The sequence below is a fragment of the Pseudorca crassidens genome, chromosome 5 (assembly GCF_039906515.1).
Source record: "Pseudorca crassidens isolate mPseCra1 chromosome 5, mPseCra1.hap1, whole genome shotgun sequence".
NCBI classification, from domain to species: Eukaryota; Metazoa; Chordata; class Mammalia; order Artiodactyla; family Delphinidae; genus Pseudorca; species Pseudorca crassidens.
In genome coordinates this window covers 45,385,450-45,405,022 of record NC_090300.1, presented here as the reverse complement: position 1 = coordinate 45,405,022, position 19,573 = coordinate 45,385,450, and the positions used below count along the sequence as shown (strand labels likewise).

The following is a 19,573-nucleotide window of genomic DNA, read 5'->3' as shown; positions in this document are numbered from 1 at the left end:
ACCAATATGATGTCACAGAATTAAGAAGAGATGCACAGTGGCAAACCATTATATAGAATTGCCGCCATATAGATAACAATAGGTGTAAATAATCTCAAGTGCATAGATAATAGTAAAATGTAATAAAATAAACTGGAAGTGATCAGTTTGAGTATTATCTTTGTTTTGAATATAATTTGCTTAATTATGTTTATATATTTTAATTTTAAATAATGGCTTTATCTAACAGTTGGCTTGCAAAATTCCTGAAAATATAACAATCGGTACAAACTAGCTCTAGTTTGCCACCAGTTGACTTCTCAACTATCCAGAAAACTCAAGGAACCACTATGACACTTTCAAGAGTTGTGAATAAAGATTTTTTTTTTACATTTTGTGCTTTTATTTATAACATTATGTGGTTATAGTTTAATCATTGAATAGAAAATTGAGGGTAGAGTATGTATGTGTCTTATTCACCACTGTATACCCAGTACATGTAGTAAGTACTTAAATAAATAAATATTTTGGGATGAATAAATGAATTGAAAAACATAAAGTATACTGTTGTCTTGGTAAGCTAAAGCTCAGTAATACACAACACAAAGGTATCCTAAAATTTAATTAACAGTATCAGTTGCTACAAGTATATATTACAAATTGTCACTCACTTATGTGGAAATCTGCTACTAATCAGAATCTGCAACTTAGAATAACAGCCAAGCCTGGAGTAATGAAATGGGAGAAGCAAAGGAGAAAGGGGATAAAGAAATAAGCAGCTCAATTTTACATGAAATTTTTTTTCTTACGTGAAACAGAAGGGAGGCTTTGGGTAAAGTCAAGAAAGCTACCAAGTTAAACCATTGAGGTATAGGAAAGGGACTACAGAATATGAGGAATCTCACAATCACTTAGTGCACATGGGTTTTGAATAATTTTCATGGGGTTGAGGAAAACAGAGAAGATTTCCTCAGTCTAGGGTTTGGTTGAAGAAAGGTAGGGCTCTTAACTGCCCTAACGAGGGATTTATTCTACTAATTTTAATGGCAAGGACATAATGTTTGAATCTGTAGGATTGGTATCATTATGTGTTACTTGTATTAGAGAGGTTGCTTTTTAAAATATTTACCAAAGGTTTAGATGCTGTTATTTAATTTTTTTGTCACTGTACCTTTCTCATACCAGGTAGTATGTGTCAAAATATTAAATTGCTTTTTTTCTTTTCTGATTTAACATTACCTCCCTTCTCTTGTTGTCAAGACATTTATGAAGGTACAAAATATTTATTAAGGTGAAATACCGGGGAGCAGTAGTGGGAATGAAGTAATGCTGAGACCCATCATACTGAAATATAGTTCATTAAATTAAAAATACCTAGTATTTTAGATAATAACAACTATTATTTACTAAGCTCTATTATACTATCTTTTATGTTCATGATCTAATTTACTCTGTGTGTTGGATATTATTATTATTATTCCCATTTTACAAAATGAAGAAACTAAAGGACGCAGAGGTAATTAAGTAACTTACCCTAGGTGAAATTACTTAACTTCTTTACTAAAGGAAGAGCTGGGATTTGAATTCAAGTTCCTAATAACTGTTGCCCCTTTTTTAGTAATAAAAATATAATTTTAAAAACAAACATGCAAGCCATATACTGGTTTATATGAAAAGAAGGTCCAGACAAAGAAAATCATATATGAGCATTCTATGTTAAATTTTCATTTGATTTTTCAAATAGTTGTATAGAAAATTCTCTTGTTCTGATTTAGGGAGTTTATATTTCCATGTCATATATATATATATATATATATATATATATATATATATATCAGTTGTCATAAATCTCAGATATTTTGTAAGGGGACATTAAAAAAACCTCATACTCACTATTTGTATCAGCTCTCTCGACAAAGAATGAACGTTAATTCTGATGACTGCATAAATGAGCATGCTGTGATATTTTTTCTAAAGTACAAAAGTACATAGCTTTATCGTACCTGTGAACCTGAGACTTACTAATTATTAGTAGTGATTTACTCACTGTTTGGCTTTATGCATGCATTTACTCATTGAAATGGGTATCAGGCTCTGCATTAGCCAAGATTAATTTCCCCCAATTTACTGCAACCTTCCCCTTCCCCCCATCTCCTGGATCAATATGAGATTTAATCTGATTTAAAGAATTGGTTCTAAGAAAGTAATTGAGAGAAATTCAGAATATATAGGAGTAATAAAACATTTTAAACTATGAAACACCTTTGATTATTTGGGGATGGGTTTTTCAGTTTGTAAATGTTCTCTCCACCCATCCTTATCTTTGAATCATATTACATCATAAAAATCATAGGAGTTATTTTTTCATTCATTCATCTGTTTATTCAATAGGCATAGTCATAGCTTACATTAATACAGTATTTTACAGTTTACAGAATGTTTCACAGAAATCTTCATTCAGCTCCACATTTACATTGGGAGACCTGTAGGAAAAATTGTTCATCATGTTATTGTTAGTATAGTGTTTGTTTGTTCAGTATCTGCTATGCAGTAGGCAGTTAGCTAGATGCTTTAGGTAAGTCATCATTATCTCCATTTTAAAAATAAGAAAACTGTTCTTTAGGTCAAGCTTATTAAGATCATATGGCCGACAGGTGGTGAAACCAGATTTCTAATCCTGATTTGTCTAGCCAAAACCCCATCCTCTTTTCACTATACTATGCTGCTACTATTTTTCAAAAGAGAAACATTAGATGACATGCCCAATCACAGAGCTAATAAATGACAGAACTTGAACTTATGATTCCTCAATTTGCATATTGTGGCTCCTAGAATAAACATTTATTGAGTACTTACTATGTGCCAGGTGCTAGGGACACAGAGTCCGCTTTCTAGTCAGGGATACAACATGTTAAGTGAGTAATTTCAGAACAATGCACCAAGTGCTGTAATAGAAATATATACAGAGTAACTGTGAAACTAAAGATACTTCATTTAAAATGAGTACCCATCTACTTATTAAAAAGTATTTGGTATTTCAAGTGTTAATAAATATCCATTTTATTTGTCTTTCAGTACGAAGAACTGGAATACACCACTTATATTTGATCTCAAAGAAGGAACTGTTAGTTTAATTTTGCAGGCAGAAAGGTAATTTGTTTATCATGTTTCACTATTTAATTTGGGGTTAAAATATTTTAAACTGCAGTAAAGCACTCTTTAAAGCATGCCATTTACAGAATGGTACATTTGTCACTTGGAATCAATCTGTTTCTTTATTTTAAAAGAAAAAAAAAGTAAGAGAATAAGCTCTTAGATCAGTGTTCTGAAACTTTTTGGTCTCAGAATTTCTTTACATTCTTTTTTTTTTGCGGTACGCGGTCCTCTCACTGTTGTGGCCTCTCCCGTTGCGGAGTACAGGCTCCGGACGCGCAGGCTCAGCGGCCATGCCTCGCAGGCCTAGCCGCTCCGCGGCATGTGGGATCCTCCCGAACTGGGGCACGAACCCGTGTCCCCTGCATCGGCAGGCGGACTCTCAACCACTGCGCCACCAGGGAAGCCCTGGTTTTGTTTTTAAATACTGGTTGAAACTCATTAATTTTATGAGCTACCACTAGGCTGTGATCTGAAGTTTGAAAAATAATATTCTCGACCAAGACTTTGTGTATACAGGACTAAGAAACTCTGGGTCAATTAACTGGAGTAAAGTAGGAGTAGCTGTTACTCAGGAACCCACACTTTTCCATGAAAGTTATCAGTCTGTCAAGTACAGTGATACCCTACTGAATCAGAGATCAGAGTTAGATAACTACAACTCAATAAAACCAGGAATAAAGTATGAAAATATAATCAGCAATTACCTAAGATAGCTACCCATGAAATCTTTTCACTAAAACAATTTACTTTATTCCTCATCCCTTTACTCACCACCTAGGCAGCTCTTAATAGTGTTATTATCAGGTTTTCTAGCCCATAGTCTTTTTTTAAAAAATAAATAAATTTATTTATTTATTTATGGCTGTGTTGGGTCTTCGTTGCTGCACGTGGGCTTTCTCTAGTTGCGGCGAGCAGGGGCTACTGTTCGTTGTGGTTCGCAGGCTTCTCACTGTGGTGGCTTCTCTTGTTGTGGAGCACAGGCTCTAGGTGCACAGGCTTCAGTAGTTGTGGCTCGCGGGCTTAGTTGTTCCGTGGCATGTGGGATCTTTGTGGACCAGGGCTCGAACCCGTGTCCCATGCATAGGCAGGCGATTCTTAACCACTGTGCCACCAGGGAAGTCCCCCATAGTCTTTTATAAATAGCAAACCAGAAGAGGAATACTGGTGAGTTGTTAGAGGCTGGCACAATGACAGGAAGAAAAGTGACCGCCTGGCAAGGGAGCATGAGAAAACTAAAAGCAGAGAACCGCGTAGCTGAATAGCATAATTATTCTGATGCACCATCAGATTCTCGTGAGTATCAAAGCTATCAGTTACATAGTTACTGAAGAGTATGATCATCATATTGATGACCTTGAGGGATCAAAAAAATAATTGTGTCAAATTTTCTATTAGCTGTTTAATGAAGTTGAACCAGTGATTTATTATTTATTTCTGAAATTCTTTTTACTTGAAACAGTTCCAAACCAATTTATTTCTTTATATATTATATATAAATGTATGTTGAATATGCTCTTAATTAGCAAAGGCATATGTTAATGGCATAAATGATTAAGTAATTAAAGAATATTTTATTTACTGCCCATTGCTGGTCTTATTTGTACATTTAGAAATGTTTGCCCCTTGAAACAGTGTTTACTCACAAGGAAGTTAAAGCTTTAGTATCTTGTTTAGAAGAGAAAATGCTTTTAGTACTGAGACAAAGAAAGAATATATACTAATATGATGTGTCACTTGTCAACATTAGCAAATACTGTTTTCATACACTAATGTGTAAGGGCCAAACCCTTCAATTAAATAAGCTACACACCAATACTCAAGTATTAATTTAATTCAAGTGTACATATTTGGTATTCATTATATATTAACTTTGTTTTGATGTTTATTTTCTATTTGTTTCCATAGCAAAAAAGAACAATTAGCAATTCTTGAATCAAGAAATAGTTCTGGGGACTCCCCTGGAGGGCCAGTGGTTAGGACTCTGTGCTTTCACCACCGAGGGCCCTGTTCAATCTCTGGTTGGGGAACTAAGATCCCACAAGCCACCTGGCGTGGCCAAAAAAAAAAAAGTTCTGAATCAAGGATATTAAAGTCTTGAACATAAGATTTTAAAAAGTAATAATGTGGGGGCTTCCCTGGTGGCGCAGTGGTTGAGAGTCCGCCTGCCAATGCAGGGGACACGGGTTTGTGCCCTGGTCCAGGAGGATCCCATATGCCGCAGAGCGGCTGGGCCCGCGAGCCATGGCCGCTGAGCCTGCGTGTCCGGAGCCTGTGCTCCGTAGCGGGAGAGGCCACAACAGTGAGAGGCCCGCATACCATGAAAAAAAATAAATAAAAATAAAGTGGAAACTTTCTTTAAAAAAAAAGTAATAATGTGTTCAGCATTGAGGAAACAGGCTCTCCAATATAGCAGTAGTATGAGTGTAAATCAATACAACCTTTCAAGGGGCAGTTTAACAATATATGTTAAATTTTTAAAAGTATATGCCCTTTGATCGAATTATTGCATTTTTAGAAGTTATATTGTACTAAGGAAATAAGTAATGTAAACATACAGAGATGTGTATATACTTTAGACATTCTTTAAAGCAGTGAATAATTTGAAATAAAATAAGTGTCCATCAGGAATGAGTTAAGTAAAGTTAAGGTGTGTCCATACTTTGCCGTAAGTTATCTCTATGGAAGTAGGAAGATTGCAGGAGATCTTTTGCTTTCTCTGTATTGTTTGAATTATTTTTTGCAATGTTCATAAATTTTGAAAGAAAAAAACAGCAGCTATAAAATATTTACATTTTGACTTAATAAAAAATAAACTATACAGGACCCTATGCCTTGAATAGTGCGGTCAACACAGCAAATGAACCAAAGTCCCTGATACAAAAAATGTGTTTTTAGATATGAACACATTTACTGATCGTTACCATATCGTTTTAAAGTCAAAACATCTTATTTTAATAAATGCTGGCTCTGATGTTAATTTTTGAGTAATTTTCACCGTTTAGGACTTTAACAAGTATTTAATCTAATTTAGTACTGTAATTTAATTTTAATGATCCTTACCATAATCTTTTTTTTTTTTTTTGTGGTACGCGGGCCTCTCACTGTTGTGGCCTCTCCCGTTGCGGAGCACAGGCTCCGGACACGCAGGCTTAGCGGCCATGGCTCATGGGCCTAGCCGCTCCGCGGCATGAGGGATCCTCCTGGACCGGGGCACGAACCCGCGTCCCCTGCATCGGCAGGCAGACTCTCAACCACTGCACCACCAGGGAACCCCTTTACCATAATCCTTAACTGTGAAATATGTACTAATACTGTTTCATGAAACAAATAGCATCTGACATTAAAAAAATCACTGAATTGTGAATTACACGATTTTTTTATTGCCATTGTATAGAGATGCTTCTTTAGGGAAGGAAATGAATTACAATTATATTAATGGGCCTTTTCATTTTTCCTTCTCCTACCTCCATGAAAAAACAAAAACCTAGAAAACAAACCAAACAACCAATGTTGACTTTTCAGGTTGTTTTATATTTCATTCTTTATATATTTATGTTTTACTATTGTTTTAATTGTAAGATTTAGATTTTTCCAAAGCATAAACTATTTTCTAATATAAAAATGAAATTATAGTAAACTCCTATTTGAAAATATATTTTTATTCTTTATTTTTTAGACATTTTCTTCTTGTAGATGGTGGTGGTATCTATTTATATTCTTATGACGGGCGCTTCCTTTCCTCTCCAAAATTTCCTGGAATGAGAACAGATATTCTAAATGCACAGACGGTCTCTCTGAGTAATGATACCATAGCAATAAAAGACAAAGCTGATGAAAAAAGTAAGTGCATTTTTATAATTTTCCATGAAATTTGTTAACACTGTAAAATTTTCATCAATTAACTTTCATTTTCTCATCTATTATTATGTTAACTTTATATGAAAGAATTATGAGCTTCCTAATTTTTCCTAAGTATGAATCAATTAAAGAACTAAAGTTGTCATATTATTCCCAACTGATGGAACAAATAGATATTGTCACAGCATCAAAGCTTAGTTGTAAGGAATAAATCTTATATATTCAGTAGCTGTTGGTATAGAGTTTGAATTCAAGACTGTGTGTCCTAAAAATGTATGTTAATTTTTAAGTTTATTGACCTTTTAAACTATTTCCTTTTTCTTTATTTGGTAACATAGTAAATATTGTGCTTCATTGTACTATTTATTTTGCTTATATATATTCATATTTTTATGTTTACATATTTTTAAACTAATGAAGTAGAAGAAAGTTATGAATAATTTTAAATTTTCATATAAAAATCTAGGCCACATTAGTGTTTATAAATAAATATGAATGTGTCAGGTGTTTTGGAATTCCATAGGAGAGTGAAACCATTTTTTTAAGGCAATGCTGTATCAGAACATGTATCCAACAAATAGTATTGAGTGCTAACTGTATGGCAAGTACTTTTCTAGAAGTTGAGGATACAATAGTGCATAAGACCACAAATCAAACAAATATAGTCAGCCACTGATACACGCTGTGAAGAAAATTAATGCAGGATGAGGGAATGGAGAATTCTAGAGGTGGGGGAGAGGAATGACCATAGGACAAGCAGGTGCAAATGGGAATTGTTGGCACATAAAAGGAACTGCCAGGGGCTTCCCTGGTGGTGCAGTGGTTAAGAATCCGCCTGCCAATGCAGGGGACACAGTTTCGAGCCCTGGTCCGGGAAGATCCCACATGCCGTGGAGCAACTAAGCCCATGCGCCACAAATACTGAGCCTGCATGCCACAACTACTGAAGCCTACGTGCCTAGAGCCTGTGCTCCACAACAAGAAAAGCCACTGCAATGAGAAGCCTGCACACCGCAGTGAAGAGTAGCCCCCACTCGCTGCAACTAGAGAAAGGCCTGCATGCTGCCACGAAGACCCAATGCAGCCAAAAATAAATAAATAAATAAATAAAATTTAAAAAAAAAAAAAAAGGAACTGCTGGAGGGCCATGGGACTTAGGTCAACACGAGCAAAGCAGAGAGTGGTAGGAGAAGACAGAGAGATAGATAAGTAGGAACCAGATCATGTAAAGACTTGGCCATGGTAAAGATGTTGGCATGAGAGAGTGGAGGCAAGCATATTACCCTAGGGTTTTTCCTGGATGAACGAGATGAAAGATGGGGAACGAGGAAGTTTAGAGGAGGTCCACAAACCCAGAGAGTTCTGTTTTGGTCATGGTAAGTTTAAATGCTTCTTAGACATCCAAGCAGGGTTGGAGAGGAAACAACAGGATAAAGTCCAGGGCTCAGGAGAGAGTTGGGGACGAGATATAAATGTGGGAGTCATTGGTGTGTAGATGGTGCCACGATACTACATGAAATCACCTAGGAAGTGAGTATAGACAGAGAAGAGGACCAGTGACTGAGCACATCAATATTTAGAGATGGGTAAAAGGAGGAGGAGCCAATGAGGTAAGAGTGAGAGTGAGATATACCTAAAGCCTAGTGGAAAGATAGTAAATAATTGTTATTCTCTGTTAATAAATATTGCTGAACAAACATTGTTCGTTACTGTGACATGTTACAAAAAAAAAAGTCTGACCTGATTATTAATTTTGTGAGGTCATGCCATGGAAGACCTAATTCAGGAGCTAGAAAACTGTCCCACTTTTTAATTTTCAGTACTTTCAGATAGCATCACCTCTCATACTGGTAGGAAATATAATTCTCCTAAGTAGAGCTATTCTGTCTCTTTATGCCTTAGGCTTTCTCTGAGAGAGGACATTTGGTAATTGTTTTGTTTTTAAATGACTTCCTTTCTGGCTGAATGAGAGGAAAGAGAATGAAATGAAATACAGTAGTATCTAGATAGTGGACAGATTCAAGATGGCTGTGTAATCGTTAATAATAATAATTTGGAAGTCAGATTTTTGTCTTCAGTAAACTTAAATTTGAAAATCCCAGTGATCACTATGAACTTTCTATACTTTTCTTATTCAACACCACATATTTTATTTTTATTTACTTATTTATTTAAAAAATATTTATTTATCTATTTATTTATTTATTTGGGTTGCACCAGGTCTTAGCTGTGGCAAGTGGGCTCCTTAGTTGCAGCTCCAGGGCTCCTTAGTTGTGGGTCGCCGGCTCCTTAGTTGCGGCATGCGAACTCTTAGTTGTGGCATGTATGTGGGATCTAGTTTCCTGACCAGGGATCAAACCCCGGACCCCTGCAGTGGGAGCTCGGAGTCTTATCCACTGCGCCAGCAGGGAAGTCCCAACACCACATATTTTAGATAGAAACTGTAATAAAGTATGTACGTTTCCAACTGAATATACCTTATTCTGAATTTTTCTACAGTTAATTCACATCTGAAACATATTTCATTATTATTTAATTATTATTTAATCCTTTCATAATTCATAGAATTTTAGAACCAGAAAGAATTATGAACGCCTTTGGTGAAACAGAGAAAGGGACAGAGACAGTTTTTGTTCCTGGCTTCTTCAATACAATATCTACTGTAATTTTTACAACTTGGCCTACTCAGAACATCTAACATGGGGTTGGAAACAGAGAACTTTGAATTATCATTTTTTAGATAATGATTGATGTCATGAAAATAATCCAGGAAAGTATATAGCATGAAAATGTGACCTAAAACAAAACCTAGGAAAAAGGATCACCAAATGAGGAGGAACTAGCAAAAGAGAATTAGGGATGGTCCAAAATAGGAGAGAATCAAGAGAAAACAGTGTTTTTTGTAGCCCACATAAGAGTTTCAAGAAAGAGGATGATCAGGAGTATCCAGTGCTGCTGGGAGGTCAAGGCTAGAAGTAGATTCTTGAAGACTGAAAATAGACTCTTTGATTCGGCAACATAGGGGTCATTGGTGATCCATGCAAGAGCCTTTGCATCAGTGTAGTGAGGCTGAACATCAAGTTGTAATAGGTCGAAGAGTGGCTACATGATTGAACTCAATTTCCAGCTCCCCTCCCATTTCAGGGAGCTGAAAGTCCAAACTCTGTAATCACGTGCTTGGTCTTTCAGGTGACCAGCCCCTATCCTGAAGCTATCTAGGGAATCACCAAGAGTCTCTCGGTTAGCATAACAAAGACACTCCTATCACTCAGAAAATTCCAAGGGTTGACGAAGACCTGTGTCAGGAACCCAGGACAAAGACCACACAAATCAGTTATTACACATTAGTGTACCGACCACAGGCAATTGAAGAGTACAGAACACATTGCATGGTTGTATAGTATGCACTCAACATATTTTTCCTTTGTAAAATGATTGTCTGGGTTGTTATGTTGGTCTAAATCAGAGTTATGAAAATTACAAACTACATCCAGATTTGGACTTGCCACTGTTGATCCTGTGGTGTGGTGATGCCATACCATTAATAACAATTCTAATTAGGGAATGTATGTTTTAGGAAGACGTATTCAGCTCCACTAAGACATATGACGTCATTACTAAGTAGGAATTTGAGGCTGCTGCTCTTCTGTGCTGATAGGTATGCTGTGGTCCGAAGAGCTAAATAATTTCTCACTAGGATTATGATAACTCCATAGAAATTTACTAATAAAAATTCTTATGTAATACATCAACTAATACTTTACTTTTTTTCAAGTAATCTTCCTCTTTGAGGCATCAACTGGAAAACCACTGGGAGATGGGAAGCTTCTTTCTCATAAGGTAATGGATATTAACTATTTTTAATGTAAATAGCCATTTTTTTTTAAATTAATGTTTTCATTTTAAGGAGGAAAACATGGAAATTAGTTTTATATTTAAAACCAGTGTGTGTTCTCTATAGAGTATTTTGCCTAAAATATCATAAAGACTAAACACGCGTAAATTCTGTAATAGAAAGCTATATTTGCAAATTAACTGAATAAAAGAATCTGACTTATATGTTTTTTGTTCAGGCTCTTAACTGCTTTTCAATAAAATGTTCTATCTTGATTAAACTTTTAGCACCTATAGAATCAGTAAATAAAAATGTGTTTATACTTCAAAACAGCTTGTAGTTTTCCCATTAACCTGTTCTTTTTTTAAAAAAATACATCTATTTATTTATGTATTTTTATTTGGGGCTGCATTGGATCTTCCTTGCTGAGCATGGGCTGTCTCTAGTTGCAGTGAGCGGGGGCTATTCTTCATTTTGGTGCACGGGCTTCTCATTGCGGTGGCTTCTCTTGTTGTGGAACACGGGCTCTAGGCACGTGGGCTTCAGTAGTTGTGGCTCGTGGGCTCTAGAGCGCAGGCTCAGTAGTTGTGGCACATGGGTTTGGTTGCTCTGCGGCATGTGGGATCTTTCTGGACCAGGGCTCGAACCTGTGTCCCCTGCATTGGCAGGCGGATTCTTAACCACTGCGCCACCACCAAGGAAGTCCCCATTGACCTGTTCTTAGCCAACATTTTCTTTAGATTTTAAGACTGTAGTTAAACTCGAAAAAAAAAATCTATAGAAATACAAAAAGACCCTGAATTGTGAACTGTTTATTGGTTTCTGATTTTTAGCCTTAAAATAAACAAATGAGCACATTTTATTGAGTTATCCTTCTAATAAATGATGTATTAGGGTTTAAAGATGCTTTTAACTTTATTGTTCAGTGCTACCAGTGAAGTGTTACCCTATCTTTTATTTTCTTCTTTTTGTAATTATTAGTTTTAAAGTTAAATAACAAATATATTCAATGGTTCAGAAACAGAAAAGCATAAACAAGCATAAAGTGAAAAAGTATGCCTGCTATACCTGTCAATACAGTTCCTTTCCACCAAAATAAGTAACTATCACTATTAATCTCCTTATATCCTTCCAGAAATTTTTAATGCATACACAGACAAAACTGATATATGTTCTTTTCTCCTTCTTTTACAAAAATATAACATATATATCTGCACTTTGCTTTTCTCACACAACACTCTGTTTCTGGAGATATTTTCATATCAATACATAAAGTGCTTTCCCAATCCTTTTTCTTCCCACCACATAGTATAACATTTTATGGATGTATCAGAATTTGTTTAACTTGTGCCCAAGTGATGGACGCAAATGGAAATGTGCTTACAGAATTTCAAAATATACATTATTTTATAGTGCTTTAACAGGCATCTTTCCCTTGTAAATTAAAAAAAAAGTAACTATACTTTAGCTTTTGAATTATTAGTATATTAGCAGTTAAATTATTTAACAGGGACATTTTATCATTATGAGTCGGTAAGTGATATTTAATTGATCTTTAAATAAACAAATGTTCTTATAATTAAACAATTAAAACAATCTAATGTCAAGCACTAAAACTAACCCAGAATTTTCTTTTTTTTTTTTTAATTTTAGAATGAAATTTTGGAAATTGCTCTAGATCAAAAGGGACTTACCAATGATAGAAAAATTGCTTTCATTGATAAAAATAGAGATCTCTGTATCACTTCAGTGAAACGATTTGGGAAGGAAGAACAAATTATCAAACTTGGTAAAATAATTGTAATACATTTAAATTTTTGATTACTTTCAGTTGTCTTAGATCTACTCTGTCGTATATTATACTAAATAGCTTACTTGCTTGAATGAATCTATGAATAATGCTTTGGTCTCATAACATTTCTTACGAAATGTTACTTCATAAGTATGTTCTTATGAAATGCTACTTAATTCCATTTTAACAGCAAGTCTTTAGCTGCTACAGCTAACTTGGCATTGAAAGAAAGACATGCAGATTAAAAATAGAATGGTTCTGGGTAAAATATTCAAATTTATTTCCATAAATTTTTGTGTGAATTTTTGTACGTTTTCACCATTATATGATCAGAAAATAGTCATACCTACAAGCAGTTAGTTAGGGTCTTGTACATCTGCTGATTTTAAAGGCGTATTTTTAATACTTACGGAATGGAACTAATAGTACATTAACATTCTTTTTAAAATAAGGAACAATGGTGCATACTCTGGCGTGGAGTGATACATGCAACATCCTCTGTGGACTTCAAGATACTCGATTTACAGTGTGGTATTACCCCAATACGGTTTATGTGGACAGAGACATTTTGCCTAAAACATTATATGAAAGGGATGCAAGGTAACATTTTACTGCATAGGATTGTTTATTGTTGTAAATAAAACTAACAGAGTGTTGTGTTTCTGCCTCTAATTTAAGTCCTGCAAGATGTTTTTCACTTTACTTAGTCAACCAAATAAAACTGTTCAGCTAGGGCTTCCCTGGTGGCGCAGTGGTTGAGAGTCCGACTGCCGATGCAGGGGACACGGGTTCGTGCCCCGGTGCGGGAAGATCTCACATGCCACGGAGTGGCTGGGCCCGTGAGCTATGGCCGCTGATCCTGTGCGTCCGGAGCCTGTGCTCCGCAATGAGAGAGGCCGCAACAGTGAGAGGCCCGCGTAAGGCAAAAAAAAAAAGAAACAAAACAAACAAACAAAAAAACTGTTCAGCTAAAACTAGTTTAATGAGATTTAAGTGATGGAATCAAGTTGAGAGGGTCAGATAATACTATTTTATTTATTTATTCCTTAAATGAATATAATTTTTCCTTATATGGATATAATTTTCAGGTTTACTGTTGTTTAATGGTAACTCAGGTCGTTTTTTCAGTGTGGTTTAGTTATTTTAATATAGGCACTCTTAAGATTTTTCTGTGATATATAACTTTGTGACAACCTTTACTCTTTCCCAGATTATCATTGACCTTGAGACTTTCAGGAATGTATGTCTTTCTAGAATTGAATTCTTAAATTAATATTAAATATAGAAAAATGTATACTGAAAAGCTTTTAAAATTTTTTATATTCTTCAGAAAATCAAATGCATTTATATTCCTAAATTCTCTAAGAAATAGCAAGGAGGTCTCTCACTCTTGACAAACTAGGTATACAAAGGCTTCTCAACTCCAAATCTTAGCTTAATTTTCAAATCTATTTTGAGTTCATTTTTAATATTCAAGCTCACAACATTAGCAAAACCAGAGAGGTATTCTATAAAAAATTTTTTAACTAATGAAGAGAAGTTAGTCTCTTTAAAGTTCACCTCTTGTTATTATGAGAAAATAATCCTGGAATCAGCTTAATTTTTAATGTTTATACTTTTAAAAGCTGAAGCTAAGTGCTTTAATCATTTGTGTGATTTACCTTAAGACTTAGAAAAAATCACTTCAAATGCTTTTAGGCATAGTTCTCAAAAATGTAATAATTTTTTGCCATGTTAAAATGTTTGTATATTTTGCTAGTTAGATTCAAATATTTGTTTAATATACATACATTCTCCCTGGAGTTTACTTTTTTGGGAGTGCATTTTGGAGGTTGGAGATTTCATATGTATGTCAGGGGTCAACTCCCCAAATTTAATATATATGAAAAATTTTGCTTAGAATATAAATTGCACTTTTCCTTTTTTCAACAGTGAATTTAGTAAAAATCCCCATATCGTGAGTTTTGTTGGAAATCAGGTAACTATAAGAAGAGCTGATGGCTCACTGATTCACATCAGCATATCACCATATCCTGCTATTCTCCACGAATACGTAAGCAGTTCAAAATGGGAAGATGCTGTAAGACTTTGTCGTTTTGTTAAGGTACTGTACATTTCAGATCCATAGTTGTGTATATATTGTATATTAGTTTATATAATATCTTTGTGCAAAATGAGAAATAGTAAGAGCTAAGGGTGGGAAAAATTGCAAATGGGATCACATCTTTTTTTTAATAAGTGAAGACATGGGTGATACAGAGAGAGAGGTGTTGTGTGATTTATTCTCTGAAGAAGCTATACTTTAAGTGAGTAGTTTCTTCTTACTGGTACATATAAAAACCTCTTATGGAACTTTTTTTAAAAGTCAGATTCCCAAGTTCTACCCCCCACAGAGATTCTAATTTATTAGATCCAGTGAGCCTGGGCATATTTTTAAGTTCCTCAGATTATTTGTACAGCTAAGGTTAAGAACCACTCACTACTTTAGATCAACATTTCCCAACCTGGTTGAATCAAGTATTTTCCAAGCATATTTGACCGCAGAACTGTTTTGTTTTACATTGGTTAATTCCCTTAGACTACACTTTTTATGAAGACTTTTAGATGCTTTTCCTTACAATGGGTTGTTGGTGGCAATCTGCTATAATAGCATTGTCTGAGAAACTCACTGTTTCTCTGGTTCCCTGTAGTTGCATTCTTTGACATCTCATCAAAAAGACTGGAGGGCTTATAACCTTGAATTATGGTAAAAGTATATTGTAAGTTCAAAATAAACCTTTGATAATTAGAAATGAACATTTTCAAAAAACTTTATTCAAAACTTTCTCTATGTGTTATTAATATATTTTAACAAAGTAGCCACAGTGAAATTTCCACATCATTAACCTATTAAATTATTGGTTTTTCAGTGCCGTGCTCAGTGATTTTTTATTTTTCATTAAAATATAACTTTATTCTATTTTAATTCACTGTTTATTTTAAGGCAGTTCAGCCCTGTAGTTGAAATAATTGTTCTCATTTTTCACTTTAGGAGCAAACCATGTGGGCTTGCCTAGCTGCTATGGCAGTCGCTAATCGAGATATGACTACTGCAGAAATAGCCTACGCAGCAATTGGTGAAGTAAATAATGTTTACTTACGTGTATGTGTTTGTGTGTTTTTCTTACCGTAATTTGTTACTATTCACTTCAAATATTTTCCTTTTTTTAGATTGATAAGGTTCAATACATCAATTCTATAAAAAATCTTCCATCTAAAGAATCAAAAATGGCCCACATATTAATGTTTAGTGGGAACATACAGGAGGCTGAAATGGTACTTCTTCAGGCTGGCCTTGTTTATCAAGCGATTCAGATCAATATTAATCTCTACAACTGGGAAAGGTAATAAAAATGTTTTTCATCAATTCCAAAACCTGATTGATCTTAGCGTATTCTTCTACCGACCACTTAGTAAATTACATCTTCCACTGTACTTGTTTCCTAGTATCATATAAGAATTTATTCACATTTATATTTGTGAGTAGTTTGCCATTAAAGATTTTTGCCTCTCTGAATCATGATTGATTAGAAGTTGTCTGTGAAGAAGAAAAGAGAGTCTAGGATGTCTCCAGAATTTCTGATTTCAGTAACTGGATAGATGGTGGTAAGAATATTAGCAGATTTGGAAGAGATGTTAGATTTGAAATATTTGTGAAGAGATAAGTGATAATAGTTGATTATTGGACCTGGAGCTCAAGAAAGATTTGAACTAGAGATGTCAATTTAGGAGTCATCAGCAAATGAATGGAAGCTAGAAGAATGGATGCAGTTGCCTGGGGAATGTGAGGAGTGAGAAGACAAACTATTTTTATGGGATGGGTGACAAAAAAGAGAAATCCGCTGAAAGATTGGGGTAAAGCAGTCAGACAGGCAGAGAGAGGAGCCAAGGAAGATTTGTGAAGCTAAGGAAGAGATACCAAAGGATTTGTAACGAGGAGTGGTCAGTAACCTTCCCCGCTGCCTTAGGCTTTGGGACAGGTTGCTTTCTGAGGCTGAGTGGCAGGCTGCTCTTCTCTATGACATATTAGGTTTCTCTACTCATTCTCTCTGGTACGTCTCTCTCAGTGAACAAGGTTGTAGTGCTTATATGCACCTGAAGTTACTGTGTTACAAAGCTGGCATGTTGACTTTTCCAGGTTTGAAATGTCTTTCATCATCTTCGTCTCTCTCTGTGCTCAAAAATAACCCATAAATCTTTCAATTACTGGCCCCTTACTTATAATCCCCTCAGATTAGAATTTTTATAGTCCTATCTCTATCTTCCCCTTGAATAGAAGTAACAAAATGGCTAAAAAGGTAACAAAAGGTAGTTAATTTTGTTATGGACATACTATAGTCTCTTTATTTAATTTATACATTAATTATCTACACTCTTCATACAATTCAGCCACCCTGTTTCTATCCTTTATTTTCACAAATTTGTTGTCATTGTTTGGCTATACAAAGGATCATGAAAGATGTTTTAGGTTCTACAAATATGAATAGGCCATTGTTCTTATCCTCAATTTATTCATAATTCACAAATATTAAAGTAACTATTTTGGAAAGAGACAGTATGAATAATTTTTTAAAACCCTGTATTAAAGAACTAACAGAAAATTGTATATACCATTACTAAGCCATGAGTTCCATGAGAAATAGGGAAGAATGGTGTTCACAGCAGATTTTCAACTGATACTTTTTTTTTTTTAACTGATACTTTTGAGAAAATGTTTATGTTGATAAATGTTAGGCATTACTATTTATATAGCACTCTGAACACCATATAGTATAACAGATATTTTAAAAATCATCCTTATATTAAAAAGCTTGCAACCTACTTAGGAATTCCATTTTATTGTCATTAATAATAGTGAGGCTTCTATTTATTGAGTGCTTATCATGTGCCAAGAATTGTGTTAAACGCTTTCCTTATATCATCTTATTTGGTCATCACAACATTATACAAATGAGGAAGTTGAGGGTTACTCATAAGTAGCTGGCTGATCTAGGATTTGAACCTAAGTCTTCCAGTATCAAAGAGGACCTGAATTTTCTGCTATTACCGCAATAAAATATATACTGCTGATACTACTACTTACATTGTTTTATAGGATTGATGTTTACCTCTTTTGTTATTTATCTTTGTAAATTTTATGTCACCTTTCACCTTTCAGGTTATACACTTCTAGAAGGATAGAAACATTTTATCATTTTATATTATCTATATACATAGTAGGTACTTAATATTCATGCTCTTAATCTTTATGCAATACTCTTAATCATTTTGCCTTGCACTTCCTCTACAAACTTTGGGTGTCGATACATACAGTATATAAATATCAGAGCAGGTCTGTGAAGCATTTGCCTCTGATGGCTTCTATTGATGGCCTATAATACAGCCCTTTGAACATTTCTCATACCTCCTTGACCTAAGTGAAAATTACCTCTTTCCAGAGGACACTCCTTCCCTACCAGTCCTCTCAGATGGAGTCAGTTTATTCTCTCTGACTCCACATTCCTTAGGTCTGGGTGTGAGTGCAGTTGGTGTCCTTTTTGCCTCTCCCATCTTTACTTCTCTTGTAAAATCTCTGATCCTTTGAGACTTAGGTCATGTGACTATACTTATTCTCTGCTGCTAACTTCACATCTTCCCTACTATCCCTACATCCTGCTATCTGTGCCGCCTCTTCCCCTCCTCCAGTTTTCAGCAAATGACTCTGCCTTAAGATATTAGATCTCAGGGAGAGGGAAAACAAGAGGGACAAAGAGATATAATGGGGAGAGAGAACGAATGCTGGGTGCTCCTCCGTTCCCCCTATCTACCTGGCATCTCCTTTTCTTATGCTTTGTGTTTTTCATCTAAACTATAAACCAATGGGTTGGTCAAATGCTGGTAGACCTTTATGCCTGCCTGGTAAGTCAATAAACGTCAAGGAGCGTTGTTCAAGGCTCCTGATTACTATTTACACACTTAAGACTCCCAAATACGCATCTCTCTTCTAGCCCTCTGTCCTGCCCATGTTTGCTTCCAGAACCCAGTTATCCACCTGCCTATTCAGCATTTCCATTGGCTGTCTCATATGTTTGAGTTCAAATTTATATTTATTCCCTCATAAACTTGGTTCTCTTCCAGAGTAATCTATCTTATCTTTTCAGTCTACCCAAAGCTGGAAATTTAGGAGTTAACTTTTGACATTTTCCTTACCCTCTTTCCCCCATACTCCAATTACCAACCATTTTCCCTCTCAAATACCTCTGGCACTCATCCACTTTACTACCAGCACCCTTATCTAAGCTGATCCAAGTTTCTCTTTTTTCTTTTTCTTTTTTTTTTTTTTGGCCACACTGTGCGAGCATCTTAGTTCCCCGACCAGGGCTTGAATCCACACCCCGTGCAGTGGAAGTGTGGAGTTTTAACCACTGGACCGCCAGGGAATTCCCTGATCCAAGTTTTTCTTAATAAAACATCATCATTGGTCTCTCTGCACCTACCTTGTCCTTTTCCTATCCATTCTTCATACTGTAGTCATAGTGATCTTTTCACAGTGGAAATCATCATGTCACTCTTGACCCCTGACTCACTTAAATGAAACCCATAGTTTCCCATCACTTTTAGCATAAATATCAAAGACTGGATAAGAATGACTTCAGATAATCAGCAGAAGTAATTATAACTGCTAAGAAACTCTTAAAAATCTTATGTATTGTCTTCATTTCCAAATTCTGCAGATATTTCTGAAACCAGTTGGAATATTTCTTCCTAATGCATATTCATTCATTCAGCAGATATTTATTGAATGTCTGCCATACCAGACATATTTAGGTATAACATGGAGATCTGCTTAAAACAACAACAGCAGTCTTTTGGTGAAATGTCTGGTCATTTTTTTAAAAAGTATTTATTTATGTTTTAATTTGTTTGTTTGCTCC

General features: G+C 35.2%; 1 protein-coding gene across 4 annotated transcripts in view; it reads left to right on the top strand.

Annotated features, from left to right (window-relative positions):
* The window catches only part of IFT80 (intraflagellar transport 80), a 111,580-nt gene that overhangs the window by 79,476 nt on the left and 12,531 nt on the right, over positions 1-19,573 (top strand). For 3 of the 4 annotated variants that reach the window (XM_067737887.1, XM_067737889.1, XM_067737886.1), the window contains 8 exons: positions 3,055-3,129; positions 6,812-6,975; positions 10,769-10,833; positions 12,482-12,617; positions 13,073-13,220; positions 14,553-14,724; positions 15,652-15,741; positions 15,831-16,003. In XM_067737887.1, the coding sequence (XP_067593988.1) occupies positions 3,055-3,129; positions 6,812-6,975; positions 10,769-10,833; positions 12,482-12,617; positions 13,073-13,220; positions 14,553-14,724; positions 15,652-15,741; positions 15,831-16,003 (1,023 nt within the window). Of the gene's footprint in view, positions 1-3,054; positions 3,130-6,811; positions 6,976-10,768; positions 10,834-12,481; positions 12,618-13,072; positions 13,221-14,552; positions 14,725-15,651; positions 15,742-15,830; positions 16,004-19,573 lie in introns of those variants that run through there. The other variant, XM_067737888.1, reaches the window with a different exon arrangement.